This window comes from Agelaius phoeniceus, chromosome 14, assembly GCF_051311805.1.
Source record: "Agelaius phoeniceus isolate bAgePho1 chromosome 14, bAgePho1.hap1, whole genome shotgun sequence".
In the NCBI taxonomy this organism is placed as follows: Eukaryota; Metazoa; Chordata; class Aves; order Passeriformes; family Icteridae; genus Agelaius; species Agelaius phoeniceus.
Window position 1 is genome coordinate 15,779,060 of NC_135278.1, and position 18,420 is coordinate 15,797,479.

Sequence of the window (18,420 nt, forward strand, 5' to 3'; positions counted from 1 at the left end):
CCATGGCAGGGGGTGGAACAAGATAAGTTTTAACTCCTTTCCCTTCCAAACCATCCATGATTCTGTGATTCTGTGAATGTTTGTTTTCCACAGATGCCGGTGGGGTCAGTCAGGGAACTGCTGTTCCCAAATTCTCAGCTTGCCAGGCTGCAGAGTGCAGTGATTTTATGTGAAAGACAATTTTGTGATTGGATAAATTCCAATAAATATGTTTCCATTGCTGAGGAAAAAAAACCAGCTAAACAGGATGTGCTGATAAACATTCCAGCACTGGCCAAAACATCACTATTGCTTTTCACAAGGTCCATATAAATGATTTTAAAATAAACATCTGGCAAGCTCCCAACTTCTACCAACCTGCTTTGACAAGTGATGGAAACGAGACTGTCTGGAAAGCACAGCGTGGGATTACCTGAATGAGCCATCAGTTTTGGGTTTCTGAGGTTTCTAAGCTCTCAGACATCAACACTTACATTGTCCCCATGTCAGGTAGGAGCTGCTGTGATGTTTGATGTCACACACTCAGACCACAGCAGAGCAGAGTTCAACTGGTAAAAGTCAAGTGCTGAGAGCCAGATCCCAGAGAGGCAAAGCAGGGCAGATTCCTGGTGGCTTTTTGAAAATCCAAACAATGAGATCCTCCACGGGGATAAAGCTGTAGCCCCAGACATGTATTTATCCTCTGGGATAAGGTGAGGCTGGATCTGTGCCCATTCCTTGAAGCAATGTCAGAAGTGCCCCCCTTGGCAGGGAGATCCAGCGAGTGTAAACCGAGCTGGGGACTTATTTAGTTCAGGAGAAATGTCAGGCACGGATCACACTGTGCTAAAAAAAGCCATTGGGAAGTCAGACCTCATCTGCAGGAGGACTGAGCTGGAGCAGAGCACCCAGCAGGTCCTCAACCCCAGGGGCAGGAGGGGACAGCAGGACTGAGCTGCCAGGCAGGAGCAGGCAGAAACCTTGGGAGCATTTCCATGGTTTGCTCAGAGCTGTGCTTGGAGAGCAGGAAGAGTTGGAGGGGAGGAAGAGTTGGGGAGGAGGAAGAGCTGGAGGGAAGGAAGAATTGGAGAGGAGGAAGAGTTGGAGAGGAGGAAGGGGTGCCCTGCACCCAACTCCACTTGGAATTTTCCCAGTGGGTGCTGAGACAACCCAGCAGAGCCACAGGACAGAAAACACCTGGGACAAAGGCACGTAACCCCATTCTGGGGTCATTGTGGGGACAGCTGACCAGGACCGAGCTGGCAGGGCTGGGAGCAGGGCTGGAGCCACAGCTGAGCACCGCCAAAAGCAGCACCTTTTGTGGCACATCGTGATGTCACCCAGGTCCCCTTGCTGGTGTAAACAGTGGTGCAGGGGACATTTCACTTCCTCCTGAGCACTCGGCTGCACTGAGCACGGCTCTGCCTGCCAAGGTAAGGCTGCTTTAAACCCTCTCCTTGGGATCTAGGACCGTGCTGCTTCCTGCAGAAACGTCCCTTTCTTTCCTCGGGCTTTTCCTTAGGGGATGGCTCTTGCCAGGAGGAGATTTGTGGCACTTGGAGCCCTGCAGCAGCAGCAGCAGCAGCTGCTGCTCTCCTTGTGTGCCAGTGCTCTGGGTGAGCACATGGAGGAGTTCAAACAGCGGCTGCTGCACCTGCAAAAACAAATGTCAGGCGTGGGCAATTAGCGGTGCTCCTACTGTTCTCCAGTGTCATTAACAGGGATAATTTCTGTCTATTGCATGATTCCTCTGGGAATATATTTTATTTTAAAATCATACTTGACAGTAAGGGTAAAACGCAAATCTGGTTTTTCCAATGGGGATTTATATTGCCAAAAAATAAAATCCATGTGCTGCCCATCTTTGTGACATCTGAGGTTCTGTAAGTCTCAGCAACAGGAAGAAATTGATAATAGTGAAGGGACACAAGATGACAAAAATAGCAGGATTTTTTGGACTTGCATTTGCTAATGAGAATCCTGAGGTGGTTTTAATTCCTAATTCAGGCTGTAGTCTGGATTAAAACTTGACTTCGTGGGCTGAAGGTTTTAAACTTCATGGGCTGAAGGTTTTAAACCTGACTTCATGGTCTGCAGGTTTGCAGCTGTACTTTGCAAAAGGTGCTTTTCTGCTGACTTTGCTTTGACTTGCACCAGCAGCTCAGCTCTGCTGGGAGCCCAGCAAACAGCTCATGGGGTGGTCACAGACAGGATTTAGAGTGGGTGGCCCCTGAATCCAGGATTTCTGCACGTGGATCAAGAGGGAAGCTCACAGAAGGTGTGTCAGGATGTCAGGATCTGCAGGAGGGGATTCTCAGCAGGGTGGAGCATCAGCTGTGCAGGGACAGTGGGGTTCTTTTCAAGGGCATATTTTTTGTGTCAAGTAAAAGTGCAGGGACTTTGGCCCCAGTGCCAGCATCATCAGCCATGGGAATTCCATCCATGAGGGAAGTGCATCCGTGGGACAGCCCTTGACCAGCCTGGAGCAACCCCAAGGGGGTTGTTGCTGTCTCTGCTGGAGCAGCAGGAAGGAGCTCCACCAGTGCTGCAAAATGAAAATACAGCAGACAGCCCAGACCTGCTCTTTTTCTGTGAAAGAGAACCCAAAAAAGCCCCTTAAACTGTAAAATGTTCCACTCCGAGCACAGAGGTTTCACTTTGGTGTCATGGCTATGCACTGAGGGCAGAGTGTGGAGATGTTTGTGCCCCAATCAAGTCAATTAACCTGGCTCTGATGGGCTCCTCAGACAGGTCCAGGGCTCTGCAATGTCATCCCTGTGCTTCTCAGCCTATCCAGATGAACGTCTTTTGCTTAGGAATGCTGTGCTTAGTTTCCAGTAATAACATGCTCACTTCTTGTATCCTTATTGCAACAGCATCAGGGATGCAGAATCTCACAAAAAATATAAAAAATAGTGGTTGGATGTCAGTGTGTTTATTTGATACTTCTTTTTTTTTTTAATCCTTTTCTGAAAGGATGTTGCAGTGGGAACCACCTCTCTGCAGGATGTAAATGAGCACTGATAAAATCCACTGGAGATTTCAGTTTTCTGCAGCCTCTGCTGCACACCCACCATGCAGTGAAGGTCTTTGGAAATGTAATTTTAGGCCCCTCAGTGGTATCTCGAGTGTCTGCTTTTGTGCACAAGTGGGAAGAGAAGGGGTTGGTGTGGGATTAAGCCTCAGTCTGAGCCCAAGTGAGAGGAAAGGCAGAAATGCAGTAATTTTGTGGTGCACTGTGTCTGGGTGCATTTTGATTAAAAAGATGGTTTAATCTTGTCATGTTTTTATGGTTTTGTAATGAAATTCTTAATCCTCAGAAAGGCCCTGCTGATGAGGCAGCAGACAGCACCCCATGCATATTAATTGTGGTAATGTATTAATTGTGTGCACTGCCAGCCTGCAGCAGGTCACCCTGCTCAGACCCTGAGTTCCCTGAATGCAGAGAGGGATTTTCTGACTGCAGGGCACCCACCTCCTGTTCCCAGTCTCTGAGTTAGATCTGCTGGGGTGGTGGGGCTGGGACATCACCTGCAGGATGGGTGTTATAATCTCCTGGTTCCAAGGTTCACCACAGCTCTGCAATCTGCACCAAAGTGCAGCTGTTCAGGATTCTTCTACTTGCAAATTGAATGATAGAATCATTTAGGTTGGAAAAGACCTTTAATGATCATCAGAAAAGATACCAGCAACCAGGCCCACTCCTGGGAGCAATTTTTTCCCTAATATCAGTTATTCAGCAACACTGGATATTTTCAGTTTGGGTTCCTCCTAAATGATGGCAAGGTGGACTCATGAGAACTCCTACTGCTGCGGTTGGGACAGCACTAAGGGGTGAAAAAAGTAGCTTAAAGAAGCCAAGAAATGAGATTTGAATGAACTCTGACACCTTGTGGACAATTAGCAGATGAAGGTGATGGATGAGGGGGAAGCTCTCCATGCTCTGGGCAGGGTTTGTCCCACCAGGAAGCCAGGCTGAGCTCTGGCATGGAGTGTGTGCCCTCAGCATCACCCTCATGTTCCAGGGACACATGCTGGACACAGCAGTTTGCCCTAAAACTTCTGGTCAGAGCCCAGTTTGAGTCATCAGACCTTCACCCCATCACCCCAATTGTCCTTAGTGTCACATGAGACCTAAGTCACAGAATCACAGAATATTCTGGGTCGGAAGGGACTAAATAAGGCTTAGCTGTGTGTAAGGACCTTGATAAGCAAATTGGCTGCTGTCACTCATTGCACTGCAGAACAAGCACACATTGGCCAGCATTTAATTAGATAATCAATTATAAAAGTGTCTTTAAAATATAACATTTTGTAGTTGTACCTAATCCTGTGTGGTTAAAATGGTCACCCATCAGCTGTGTCTGGAGGAGCATCAGGCCAGACCTTCCAGCTTTGATATCCAAGGAAAACCAGGCATGTGAGGACTTGGAAAGTGGTTTCTTGGCAAGGGGAGAGGTGACCTGAAGGGACAGAAGGTGCAGTGAGTGTGCTTTTACCAGAGACAAGGCCGTGGCCAGCTGGACAGCAGTTGGAAAGGGATGAAACCTCCGGAGCAGCAGAAATTCACAGCTCTCCCAGGAAATGGGATGTAACCCACATCCCCCAAACTGAGGGGAGAAACAGCCCCGTGCTCAGCTCCAGTCCCTGTTCACTCCCTGTCCTGGCAACTCCCAGATGGAGAGCAGGAGGCCTCCATTGCTGCTTCTCAGGGGGGATAAATCCATGAGCCAGATGAATCTTTTTTCTGTGTTTCTGTCACACTTCGAACCTCTTCCCTCCTCATGGGCCTGTTTTGGCCTCATGGAGGAGCAAGACTGTGGTGTCCTGGGATAGGGAACATGGAGGAGAGCATCCTGTCCCAGAGGTGTGTGTGGGGAGGGGGACTGGGATGGAGCTGGGGGGACAAAAGCAGCTCTGAAGGCTTTGGGATCCAGCAGCTCTGAGGGCTTTGGGATCCAGCAGCTCTGAGGGCTGGGATCCAGCAGCTCTGAGGTCTTTGGGATCCAGCAGCTCTGAGGGCTTTGGGATCCAGCAGCTCTGAGGGCTGGGATCCAGCAGCTCTGAGGCGGGGATCCAGCAGCGATGAGGGCCTGGGATCCAGCAGTGATGAGGGCTGGGATCCAGCAGCTCTGAGGTCTTTGGGATCCAGCAGCTCTGAGGGCTGGGATCCAGCAGTGATGAGGTTTTGGGGATCCAGCAGCTCTGAGGGCCTGGGATCCAGCAGTGATGAGGGCCTTGGGATCCAGCAGCTCTGAGGGCTGGGATCCAGTAGTGATGAAGGCCTTGGGATCCAGCAGCTCTGAGGGCTCGGGGTCCAGCATCTTGGTGAAGGAAGGGGATGAGCCAGAGAGCTTCCCAAAAGCAGCACTTTCCTGATGCTTGCAGCAGCTGGAGCTGCTGAAGCTGAGGTTGTTGCAGGAGATAAACATACAGACCTTGCTTTTTGAAGGCTGTGGGAATGTGAGAGGGAAGCTGAGAAAGAAATGCAAGAATCTCTTTGGGGTTACAAGGCCCTTCTCACTGCCCATGTCCCATGTGGGACCTTGCCATGTCTGGGCGTTTTGGGGGCTGAATCCCAACCCTTCCATGGCAGCCTGGAGCAGCATCTGGATGAGCTGCCAAATGTAAGCACCACAATGATTAAGAGGCTGAAAACCCAGCAATTTGTGCTCTGTGTCAGTGAGAGCTATAAACTCAACTCTTTTGGTAACACGAAGGAAAAAGCTTCAGTAACAGAGTAGGAGTTACTAATTTCTACCTACAGAGACAGTTTTTCTGGCAAATGCCCCTTGCAGGAAATGAGTCAGAGGAGTGAATCAGTGTCTGCAGTGCCATATGAAGCTGATTTTCAACTTTAACCATTATAGTCAACATGGAAGGGAATCACTGTAATGAGTATTATAAACCTGGGAGGAAACCCCCAATAAACCCCAACTCCTGCCTGTGTTGCCTTGCTGAGGATGAGTTACCAAACTTACTGGTCCTGGTTACAAAAGCTGGCAAGAGAAAAGTGGCCCAACAGTTCAACACGTGGCATCTTGCTGATGACTGAGAGGCAGAAATTGGCAGTACCGAAAAAGTAAAATTATCTGACGGAAAAAAGAGTCAGACTGAGGCTGCCATGGTGATGAGAAATAGAAGCTGGTGGCGTGACCAGGTCTGTGTGTTCCATCAGCTTAAATACATTAACAGAACACTTCAGGAGCACTGGCTGCATTCACAACAGTCACATTTTCCAAGTCCACTCCCTGCTACACTTTTGCATGTGGTTTGTGCCCGTAATGACAGGAAAAGTGGGTCCGTGAGGTCCTCTGAGGCGCTTGGAGGCCTGTCCCCCACATAACGCCCAACACAACCCAACGTATCCCTGGAAGTGCTCAAGACCAGGTTGGACAGGGCTTGGAGCAGCCTGGGATAGTGGAAGGTGTCCCTGCCCATGGCAGGGGCTGGGACTGGATGGGCTTTATGGTCCTTTCCAACCCAAACCATTCCATGATTCAGTGCTTGGCACCCTGAGCACTGGGCCATGACTGTGATAGAGGCTGGGATATGCTGGGATATTACCCTTCATCCATGTATTCCTGCCTTGCTCCCAGAGACCAAACCACAGGAGACCTTGAGAAGATGGCCAAAGGATGGGCAGCTTCTCCTGCTGCCCCATGGTCAGTGTGGCACAGCTTCACTTGTGTTCCTGGGACTGACACACCAGGAATGGTCTCCCATGCCTGAGGGAACAGTGGGATCTCTGACAGGGCAGCTCTGAACATGATTCCAGGATGTTTCATGCAGACAACATTCCCAAACCTCTGCTTTGTGCTGAACAGCCAAATGAGAAATGCAGACTTGAGCACTGACAACTCTTGCAGAGCCTTTGCCTTCACATCCCGTTTTTGTCTCCACAGGAATGACCCATCCACCCTACACCATCACAGCCTCTTCCAGCAACCCAGTCATGACCCAGAGCAACCAGAACTGCTCCCATCAGGACCTCCCCTTCAAGAGCATCCTCTATGCCACCACCTACACCCTCATCTTCATCCCAGGGCTCCTGGCCAACAGCGCTGCCCTGTGGGTCCTGTGCCGGTTCCTCAGCAGGAAGAGCAAAGCCGTCATCTTCATGATCAACCTGGCCGCGGCCGACCTGGCCCACGTCCTCTCACTGCCCCTGCGCATCTACTACTACATCAACCACATCTGGCCCTTTGGGAGCTTCCTGTGCTTGCTCTGCTTCTACCTGAAGTACCTCAACATGTACGCCAGCATCTGCTTCCTCACCTGCATCAGCATCCAGCGCTACTTCTTCCTGTACCACCCCTTCCAGGCCAAGGGCTGGAAGCGCCGCTACGACGTGGCCATCAGCGCCCTGGTCTGGCTTGTGGTGGGGGCCCTCTGTGTGCCCTTCCCCATCATGAGGAGCCACGGGCTGGGTGCCAACACCACCAGCTGCTTTGCTGACCTGCAAGTGAAGCCGATTGACAGCAAGGTGGGAACGGTGCTGATGACTGGCGCCGCTGAGCTCCTGGGCTTCGTGGGCCCGCTGGTCACCATCTTATTCTGCACGTGGAAAACAAGACACTCCATCCGGGGCTTCCATGTCCCAGAGGAAAACAGCGGGGAGAGGAGAAAGGCTCTGAGGATGGTTTCCATGTGTGCCATTGTGTTCTGCGTGTGTTTTGCTCCTTACCACATCAACTTCTTCTTCTACATGTTGGTGAAGGAGAATGTAATCACTGACTGCTTCCTGAGCACCATCACTCTCTACACCCAGCCCTTCTGCCTGAGCCTTGCCAGCTTTGACTGCTGTTTGGATCCCATCATCTATTTCTTCATGACTTCTGAGTTCCAGGAACAGATTTCCAGGCACAGCAGCATGGCCATCCGGAGCCGGCTCATGAGCAAAGAGAGCGCCTCGTCGATGAAGGAATGACAAGAAAGCCACTTGGAAGAAGCTAAGGTATTTCATGTGAAATCTGAGACTGGTCTGGGATACTCCATTACCAACTCTCTTGTGGACGATCCTGCAGGTTTGTCCAAGGGAGTTTTGTGGTAGTGGAATTTTTTTCAGTATATAGAAGATAAAACCTTGTCTAAGACTGGTGTGTTGGAATCTGGTGACTGACACAATTGATGTGACTGTCCCCTTCCCTGTGCCACCCACACCTGGCCTCACTGGACTACAAAATACACAGGAGGGAGTGAAAAAACTCTTACTGGGAAATGGTGGAAAAGTCCCAGGCTTGTCTTCTATTTTCCCAGTTGCAGGCTCGGTGATCAAGCCAGAGACAATCTCACATTCATACACTGACATCTACTAAAGGATCTTCTCTGGGAAAACCACACCAGAACCTAAAACTGGCCAGTAGCAACTAAAGGACATTGTGGTATGTGCAGTGGGGGCTGTGGACAGGTGAAGGTGGTTTCCATGTGCTCCTGGGTTTGGTGTATCCCACTGGTCACCAGTGATCTCTGCTCCCCCTTTCCACACTCACCCTCCTGCTCTTCTCCTCCTTTCCATCCCCACCCAGCTCTGTTTGCTCCCTAATTCCTGACGCATCCCAGAACTTGCACCTGCAGTTGGTGCAAGACCCTCTGCAAGACAAATTCTCTTCAAACATCCAGAGAATGGCACCTTCCCTTGCTCCAGGTGACTTTCTTCCCCTCCAAGCTGGCAAGGTGGACATGGGCAGGTGGCTTTTGCCTTTAGACTCCTTGGGGCAGGACCATGGTGGCCCTGGGATCAGTGCAGGTGGGTTTGATGGTGCTGGTGATACCACTCAGGTTCTCACTCCCTTCTGTGTGTGGTCCAGAGGTACCTGAGGTGAATCTGCCCCAAAAAGCTCAGCTCAACCTGTTCAGTTGATGCATCTTTTAAAAAAGTGAGGAGTCATTGCCAAGGTGATTTCACTGGTAGACCAGAAGTTAAGTACATAAACTACTGTGATTTTTTTTCCACCAGCTCCTGTCATGATCCTAATGTTTACATTTTTAGGTAGCTATGCAAAGCAGTGACAAGGAAGGATTCATTTACCCCTTATTTTTTAATTAGTTACAGCTCTTCAGCCGATTCCACCCACTTTGTAACTTCAAGGGTATCTCGTGATACCTGGGGATGGATTTGGCTGAATAGTGACCAATTTATTGCCTTTGGAAATCAGTACATTTTCAAAAGAATGTGAACAATTTGTACAGGCTTGCAACAGTTGCTACAAAACCAGAAGAAATACCAAAAACACTTGCTATGCGTATTTTAACTCCAACTATTCAATTCCAGTGAGTAAATGTAACTCAGCCAAATATTTTCTATATGTTGTGTTTTCCCACTTCTCTGTTTTACAAAATAAATAAATAAAAAAAACAAGGGGTGGGGAGGAAAGCCAAGAATCAGGGTTTAAACAACCATTTCCCTCTAAAAGGCAACAGCACTAATTAAACAATATAAGCGGTCATAGTTCTCCTCCCAGGTGTGAGAAGATGGTTTTGGGCTGAGTAGGATGCACAGGGGTTGATGGAAATGTTCTCTCTGATGTCACCGACACAATAAATGTTTGCACACTGCAAGGAGTCCCCTTCCAAAGAGGTGGATGCTCACGGGCAGAGTTGACCTCACACAACTCAATTGTTGTCAGTTCAGCAGTCTCTCATAAGCTACACTCTGTATAAAGTTGTCAGAGAGGGAGAGCTCAGTTTCAGTGCTTGTTTTGAGGATTTTTATAGACCTTGCTCAGCCTCAGCATGACTGGGAGCTGTTTCCTGTCCCTTCACTTTCACACCCATCTCCCTTGATCAGCTTGTGAAAACAAGCCAAGGGCACTTACGGGAACTCTGTAGCTACTTCTGTGGGTTTTACTTCCCAAGAACTGATGCTCAAAAAAAAATTAAAAAAAAAAAAAAATAAAAGCTGTTTTGCAAACATCAGCTGAGTTTTGTAGTTATCACTGGTATCTGGAAAACTGCATGGGATCAGCTCCTCCTGGGATCAGGGTTCAAGTGAAGGAGTGCAACTTTTATTATTCTTAAGCAGATTTGTTGCTTGTTTTCTCTCTGAATAGGGGTTATTTATTTAAGTTTTGAATCTACCACACTTCTATTAGATCTAGAAGTATTTTGAAGATGGGAAGGTATCCTAGGTAGTGAGAAATGGACAAGGCATGGGAATACCTGCTCCAGCTGCTGCGTGTCCAGGAGTGACAGTGGCTCTCCTGCCCATAAGCTTAGCAAGGATTTGGTGTCTCCATCAGAGATAACATTCTCCATCTCCATGATGGCATCCCCAAGCACCTCAGGTCCCCACATTTTCCTGCCTCACTCACCCTCTGAACTCCCTTAGGTTCCCCAAAACGCTCCTTTTCCATACTGCAGCCCCAACCTGTGAGGAAAAGTCACATTCACCACTTTCAGTCCTGTGGTGTGCAGGGGATCAGATAACTCTGACTGAAAGTCTCTTCTGGTGTGGGGGAAAGTGCCCTGGTTTTAGCTGGGGTAGAGCTAAACCACCCCTGTGGCGTTCAGCTGCCAGATGGGTTTAAACCTCCAGGGAAAGTCAGTCAGGATGGGCCAGCCCAGAGAGCAACAGCTCAGAGCAGAGATCAGGGAAAACTTGCAGTTTTTTGAAAGTCCAAGATGATCCATTTGGCCTCCAAAAACCCACGTGTGATATCCAAACCCTTTAGTTCAGGCCTCCAAAACCTCAGGGTGCATCTCAAGAGAAGAAAACAGGCATTCCAGTGAGGAAGAGACTATTCCAGCTGCCTTCCCAGCTGGCTGGTGCTGGCTCTGACCCAGGACCTGGGCTGCAGGGGCTGCTTTGCCTCACACAATTAGAGGCACAACAAGCCTAGCTCAGGTTCCTGTAATTCACCCCATTTCCTGTGACCAAAAAACATGTTTATTATTTTGACAAGAAGAAATACAATTTCATGATGTTGCTCCTGGATTATCTCTTGTGCTGGTCCTGCTCTCAGACTCACGAGTAGAAAAAGACTTTTCTTCTTTCTTGGGCAGACACAAAAAAGCTGTTTTAACAGACATGCCACAGAAAGGCAGAATTGAACCAAATCAAGAGGTTTGGTACAGCTCCACAGGGCTGTGAAAGAGGGATCAGAAGGGCTTCTGGGGTTGGACCATCTTCTGAAGGGAACTATTCAGGATGGAGATGTGGTGATGTCTCCACGCCACCTGCACTGGCCTGTCTCCAAGGCACAGCCCTTGGCAAACACATTTCTTTTCTTCTAGAACATGAGCCATTCACCTTTTAGCAAAAAGCCAATGTGTTTCTCTGCAGTGCCACCCCATCCCAACCAGAAGCAGGTGTCTGGTACCTCCCATCCTGCTTGAAAGAGCCCTCCTGTGCATGAGGACAAATATATTTGGAAAAAAACTCTTGAGAGATTTAAAGCCTTTCTGCCGCTTCAGGTTCTGAGCTGCAGGATCTTGCAGTACCTCTTGCTTCCCTTAAATGAAATTACCAGCTCTCTGCCCAGGGAAAAAACAAAATATGCTGGAAATGCAGGATAACAACCCCACAGTTCAAAAATATGAAACCACTTCATTTCACTTAAAAGATTTTGGGGATGACTGGTACATTTTAACCAAAAATGCTGGGTTTGTGGATTAGACAAAGGCTTAGCCCAAAAAGTAAGGGAGGCATTGACAATGATTTGCTGTAAAATGAATCAGAGCTTCCCAAATGCTGTCCCTGCACAGAACTCTGTGTGACAGTGAGAGGGACAATGAGCTGGGGGCTCACCCAGCTCTGCTCAGCTCCCTGCACAAGGGTGAAGCTGCTTTGTGTGAAAAAACCTCCTCCTCCCCCTGCTTTTCATACATCCTTCAGGTGCATCCTGTCAGATATTCTCAATGCTGAGCGCTTGAGAGATGCTGATCATCTGCATTTGGCCCCCTGCCCACAGGATACCAGGCTGCAGGAGAAGAGACCTTTATCTGGAGGCCTTAGATAAAGTCTCACAGTTATTAAAAAAGTTATTTTAAAAGTTCCTTTGTGTCTTCTGCCTTTGAAAGCAGAACGTTGCCACGTGTGAAAGGCACGTTGGGGATGAGCCAGAGAAAGAGAAATGCTAAACAAAAACATGCTCAAGTTGAAAGAAGAATGGAGAGGTTGATCCATGCGTGTGGAAGGATGAGGACTGAGGTTTGTCAATCCCTCAGCTTTTCATGGCCAGGAATGTTGTGATCCTCTGCAAAAGCTCTCCAAAATCTGCCAAGGAGCAGAGGAAGGGCTCAGCTTGGTTACAAAGCCCTTGCTTGGGTCTGACATCCACTGATCTCTCCCTCCCCAGCAGCACAGCTGGAAACAAACACCTAAAAATAGGGCTCAGGGATGGCTGGATATGCTGCTGCAGACACAGAAATAGGATGTCCCAGGCAGGATATCCTGATAAAACAGCTCCTTCACTTTGGGATTAACCTCTGCCCTCTGGAGAGGGACAGGGCACAGTGCCAGCCTCCCTTCTGTGCTCTCTGAACACTGCACAAACACACGAGGGCTGCTCCTTCTTCCCAGGATCAGCACCAGCTGCTGGAAGGGATGCACAGGAAGAAAACTGGGAATGACAAACAGTTCTTGCATCTCCCAAATCCTCTGAGATAAGAACCATGGGGATTTAGGGTGCCCAGAGAAGCTGGGGCTGCCCCATCCCTGGGAGTGTCCAAGGCTGGACAGGGCTTGGAACAACCTGGCATAGTGGGAGGTGTCCCTGCCCATAGCCGGGGTGTTGGAATCAGAGAGTCTTTAATGTCCCCAATCCAAATCACTCTCAGATTCTGTGATTTCTGGGCACAAGGAGACCTGGCAGCTGAGTGAGTGGCACAGCTCTGGTGCACTCCTGACCCCAGCCCCTGAGCTGCTAATAAGTTTGTAAGATCTTCCTCCTTTCATTTCTCTTCCACAGTTCTGTTCACATTAATTTTGTGAGGTTACAGAACCATTCACAAAAAATAGGGTAGGAATATTTCTATTTTTATGTTACCTCCAGGAAGGGAAAGTTGCCAATGGCCAAATTATCTGTACAAGCCCTGGGCTGTGAGCTGTGACCCTGGATATCAAGTAAAACTGCTCAGCTGGAAAAGAGGCAGCTCAGAAGTCACACCATAAAGTTACATCACTTCTTTGGCCATGCAGAAAAGAAGTCATGCTCAGCAGGCAGAAAACCAGCTTAAAATGCTCTATATGTGCATATATCTATAGGAAGGGAATTAAAGGAATTAAAGAAAAAGATTGGGAATTATGCACATTATGGGGTTTTTAAACAACAGTATTTTTGGGGAAATCTCCACCTTAAACCATCACATTATGTCAGGAATAAAGTCCAAACCCTCCAGCTTTAGTCTGCAGCCTTGATAGTCTGAGGCTAACCAAGCTTCCAAGAAAATGAGGGAAAATTACTCCCTTCCAGTAACTTACACTGGCAGAGTGCTCGGTTTTCCTTCAGGCTGCTCCTGTATTTTACAGCTCCTCCCGGGCAAAGTGACCGTGGAGAGGAGCGGGAGCAGCCGGAGGGAAGGGCACCATCCCCTCCCACTGCCCCTGCGCCCAGCGGCGACAGAAATCCCTGGTGTCCATCCCAGGGCACTGCCACCAAACGACGTCATCGCCTTCCCAGCGGCTTTAACGTCATTAACTGCACACATTTGGTGTGGAGAGGAGAAACAAAATACAGGATTTCCTGTTCTGCAGCCACCGGACCGGGCTGCAGATGCCGGCAAGATTCCAGCGCTCCGAAACCATGTGGAAGTTGAACGAGGAGGCGCTGGGATTGCTGAGAAAAGCAGTGGGAAATAAAAGCAGGACGCCGGCTGCTCCTGCTCCCTAGCACGGCTATGACCCCCCCGGAGCATGGGAAGCACGGCAAGGTGAGTGGCATTTCTGCTCTTTTCTTCAGAAGAATGAAACCGGCGCAGTTTCAGCAACTTTATCATTTCTTTGCAGTTCTTCAAGAGATGGTTATCGGGCAGCAGCTGGTGCAACATTCTCAGCCACTTCTGCTGTGCCCACAAATTGGTCTCCGAGGGTGGGTGAAGGGAGTCGGTGCCTGGGACAGGCTGTGGTATGGGGTAGGACATGGGGAGAGGCTGTTTTAGGCAAAAAAACTCAATTTTGTCCTTACTGACAGAGGCTGCCATCAGCGACCAGCTCTATTTACGCATTTCCTATTAGTGTCTAGATTAAACAAACAAAATCATTGCTTACAACCCCAGAGCCAGAAAACTCCACTACTTAAACCAAGACCTCATTTTAAGCCATAAGTGGATTTATTATTATTTTAATTTTTTTTTTTTTCCCAAGCCTGCTTTTCCCTCCAGCATCCCAGCACTGAAGGGAGGCAGCTCTGCCCCCATCCCCCAGCTCGGAGGGCTCTCCCCAGCCATGCCTGGAGTTCAGCTTTAGCCTGGGCTGTCCGAGCAGCCCATGGAAAAGATGAGGGCGAGTTTGCCAATGGATCGGGAGCAGCAAATGCAGGAACACCCCGGTGGTGTGGGGCTGGGTGGGGCCCGGGCTGATTCACAGGAGCCGGGCGGTTTCCAGCCACATTCGCCTCCAGGAACACTCCAAAAATCAGCCCCGGGTGCTCTGAGAGCTGCCTTGGCCTCCTAATTAATTGCAGTTATTTGATGTTTAATGAATGGCGGGGCTGCATCCACAGTCGGTGCTCTGGCTCTTCGGGCACTGATATTGGGCTCCCTCGTGGAATTTCAGCTGATTAAAACTCAGCCTTGCCAAAAAAAACACTCCCTGCTCCTGCCTGTGTTTAAATCCATGCATGGATGAAATGGGAAAATAATCAAAGAACGTCGGGAATATTTTATAGAAGATTTATAAAGGCACTGAACCAAACTCCAGACAGAGCATCTCTGTCCCGACACCCCCAGCAAGGCAGGGGGAAGCTGGAGGGACATGGGGCAAAGGGAAAACTGGAAAACAATAAAAAATGTAGAACTCCACCTTCCCAGGAATTGTTGTAGTGAACAAGCCTGGCCTGACCCCCGCCCAGGGTGGGGATCTCTGCTGCTTTCCTGCCAGTGCCCTCCAAAGCCGTGTCGGGTACCAGGAGTGCCAGCCAGCCCTCCCACCAGGAACAGGCACTCCTGTGCTCCCAGGAACAGTGAAAAACGTGGAGAAAAGCAGCAGGGAGGCTCCCCATGGAAGAGGTGAAGGATTTGGGCTGAGTTGTGTGGCAGGGACACCGGGGGCTCTGCGACCCCTTCCATGAGCCCACACCAAGTGCCACCTCTGTCACTGGACAGCTGTGCCAGGAGCTGGGGACAGCTGCATCCCCACGCTCCCTGGCAGTTTCCCCTCTCTATTTTCTGCAGGGATGTGAAGACAACTCCTGCCACCCCTTTCCCTGGCTTAAACAGACTGAGTGCAAAGGGCACAAGTCCCTGATGGATTTTTGGGCAGGTGAGGAGCACAGGGATCCTGTGACACAGGAGCTGTTTCCCAGTATTCCCTCAGCACAGATTTCCACTCTCCCCTGCCTTTCCCAACTCAGTGGAGCAATCACAAACCTCTGGCACAGTCGGCAACTGAGAGGTGCCCTCACTCAGCAGCCCCAATTCCACTGGAAAAACAAGGACAAGCAGGAAGGCAGATTGGGAAAGGCTTAGTTTGGAAAGCAGGGTGGGAGCACTGGCCCTGCTGACATCAGAGGTGAGGCTGGGGGGCAGCCAGCCAAGAGACCAGGGCTGTATTTTAGATATTTATCTGCATATAAAAATATGAAATATCTAAAATTATGATTTCCTCCTGATCCTGAAAACATGGTAACCCCACCAAAGAGCTGGCCAGGTGAGGAAGAGCAGGATGGAGGAGACTTCATCCTGTAACTTGAAGCATTGGGATGGATTTGCTCCTGGAAATCCATCCCTGTGACAAACACCAGGCTCTGGGAAACAGCACTGTGGCTACTTCTTAATTAATTACTGCTGATGAGGTGTTGGGTGACAGTGACAGGAGGTGCTGAGGGCTCTGCCAGCCCCAGCTCCGGGCAGGGAAGGGCAGGGCAGGCTGCCCACCTCTCATGGGCTCCATTTCCAAGGGGAAAATGCCACTGTTTGTTACAGATGACGCTGCCACCCGTGGGTTTGTATCCTGATGCTGACAAATCCCCTCTTCCCAAAAGAACAGATTCTTTCCCATGGGATCTGCTCATGAATGGCAAAAATCTATCACCTCTCCAGAGAGCAGCAGGAGCACCTGAACTCCCCATGACCCCCTAATAAATCCCCTGAGCACTGGGTGAGCTGGCATGGCTAAACAGAGGAGAAGAATTTCTACTTTAACTAGGAAGGAGTTGTATTTATCTCCCTGCATGTCCTGAGCAGTTGCTGAAGGATAATTCCTGCTGCTGAGGGATAATTCCTGCTGCTCCAGCACGATGCCTGCACAATGTGCCGGGAGTGCCGGAATTGAGTTAGCAGGGCCAGCAGAGCAACTGGCGTGTGTTCGGCCAGTTATTAACTTATAAATCCAGCCTTAACTCTGGAGCCAGAGCTGATGGATCTGTCTGCAGCTCTCCCCTGGCCTCAGTTGCCTGGGGATGTTAATTATTGCCTTTGCTGCTGATTCACATTAGATCCCTGCACGGATCTGCAAAGACAGTGTCTAAATCCATTTCAAATCCCTATTTATTTACAGTCCAGCTGAAATTGCTTGTAGATGTAGAGCACCAATTTGACAGAGTGTGATGGGAAACTTGATAAAATAAAAGTGGTTCTGGAAAACCCTGGGAGCTGCAGAAGCTCTCTGGCAATCAAGAGATGGATGTTACAGAGCTCAGGGTATTCACTGTAATTGGGGCATCTCACGAGATCCCGCAGAGCACCTCTGCAGGGAGAGGGTGGAGGATGCCTGGAATCGCTCCCTGGGAGTGGGGTCACCCTTCCCCACACACACACTGACTTGCACACAATTGACTCTTCTGTCCTAAAGCACAATCACTCCGTGGAGAGATTTTGGCTTTACAGCATCTTTTTACCCACTCCAGGACCTCTTCCTCTGCTGTGACCACCCCATGAGTGAAGAGACCCGGCCAGGATGGAGAGTAACGTGTCCTCCAGGAACTGTTCCGACCCCCAGATGTCCTTCCAGTCCACCCTCTACGCCACCACCTACACCCTCATCTTCATCCCAGGGCTCCTGGCCAACAGCGCTGCCCTGTGGGTCCTGTGCCGGTTCCTCAGCAGGAAGAGCAAAGCCGTCATCTTCATGATCAACCTGGCCGTGGCCGACCTGGCCCACGTCCTCTCGCTGCCCCTGCGCACCTACTACTACATCAACCACACCTGGCCCTTCGGGAGCTTCCTGTGCCAGGTGTGCTTCTACCTGAAGTACCTCAACATGTACGCCAGCATCTGCTTCCTCAGCTGCATCAGCATCCAGCGGTACCTGTTCCTGCTGCACCCCTTCCGAGCCAAGGGCTGGAAGCGCCGCTACGACGTGGCCATCAGCGCCCTGGTCTGGCTCTTGGTGGGGGCTGCCTGCCTGCCCCTCATCATCGTCAGGAGCCCAGCCCTGTCCAACTCCATCAACAGCTGCTTCTCGGACCTGGGTGTGAAGCAGCTCAGCCCCGGGGCCGCCATCGCTCTGGTGACGGTGGCGGAGCTGTTTGGCTTCGTCATCCCCTTCGGCACCATCGCCTGGTGCACGTGGAGGATGTGGCATTCCCTGCGGGAGGGCCCCACGGCGCTGCAGGATGCCGGAGAGAAGCGGAAGGCCCTGAGGATGGTCCTCATGTGCGCCGCCGTCTTCTTCATCTGCTTCACCCCCTACCACATCAACTTCCCCTTCTTCATGATGGTGATTGAGAACGTCATCCGGGACTGCGCCCTGCACCGGAGCACGCTGCGCTTCCACCCCATCTCCCTGTGCCTGGCCAGCCTCAACTGCTGCCTGGACCCCGTCCTCTACTACTTCATGACCTCCGAGTTCCAGGCGCAGCTGCTGCGCCACGGCTGCGTGGCCCTGAGGACGCGGCTCCCGCCCCGCCGCAGCAGCGCCTCCGGCACCGACACCGCCCACGACATTCGCGTCAGGAAGAGGAATCTCCCCCGCCTCAAGTTCTGGTCTCTTCCCAAGTTCTTTGGCCAAATAAACAGCATGGACATCCCCACTGTGCCGCCCGATGAGCTGCTGCTGGAGTCCATCTCGTGAGAGCCCTGTCCATGCAGGGGCTTCTCAGAGCTGCAGTGAGGACTGCTCTGCTGTCCAGATCCGTCTGCAATTGTCCCTGTGTGCCGCAGATGGCAGGACCTGATCCATGAGGATGTTGTGGTGCCAAAAGATTTGCTGGTTGTGCTGTTGCAGCTGGGGACTGTTGGCTTCCATCCCCTCAAAAGCCATTGTTGATGCCAATGGCTGAACTGCAGTGGGTTCAGGTGCCTCATTTCAGGTGTTCAGTGCTTCTGCAGATTTGCCATTTT

At 50.3% G+C, this 18,420-nt stretch overlaps 2 protein-coding genes across 2 annotated transcripts; both read left to right on the forward strand.

The window, feature by feature from the left end:
* The first annotated feature begins 1,327 nt into the window (after nt 1-1,327).
* LOC129125765 (putative P2Y purinoceptor 10) lies at nt 1,328-9,866 on the forward strand. The gene is made up of 2 exons (XM_054641378.2): nt 1,328-1,412; nt 6,885-9,866. The coding sequence occupies exon 2, from the start codon at nt 6,887-6,889 to the stop codon at nt 7,907-7,909; it is 1,023 nt and encodes a 340-aa protein (XP_054497353.2). The 5' UTR covers nt 1,328-1,412; nt 6,885-6,886; the 3' UTR covers nt 7,910-9,866.
* A 3,838-nt stretch (nt 9,867-13,704) lies between these two features.
* LOC129125918 (putative P2Y purinoceptor 10) lies at nt 13,705-18,151 on the forward strand. Its single transcript, XM_054641629.2, has 2 exons — nt 13,705-13,851; nt 16,986-18,151. Exon 2 carries the CDS (start codon nt 17,036-17,038, stop codon nt 18,149-18,151), a length of 1,116 nt encoding a protein of 371 aa, XP_054497604.2. The 5' UTR covers nt 13,705-13,851; nt 16,986-17,035.
* Nucleotides 18,152-18,420: the final 269 nt, after the last annotated feature.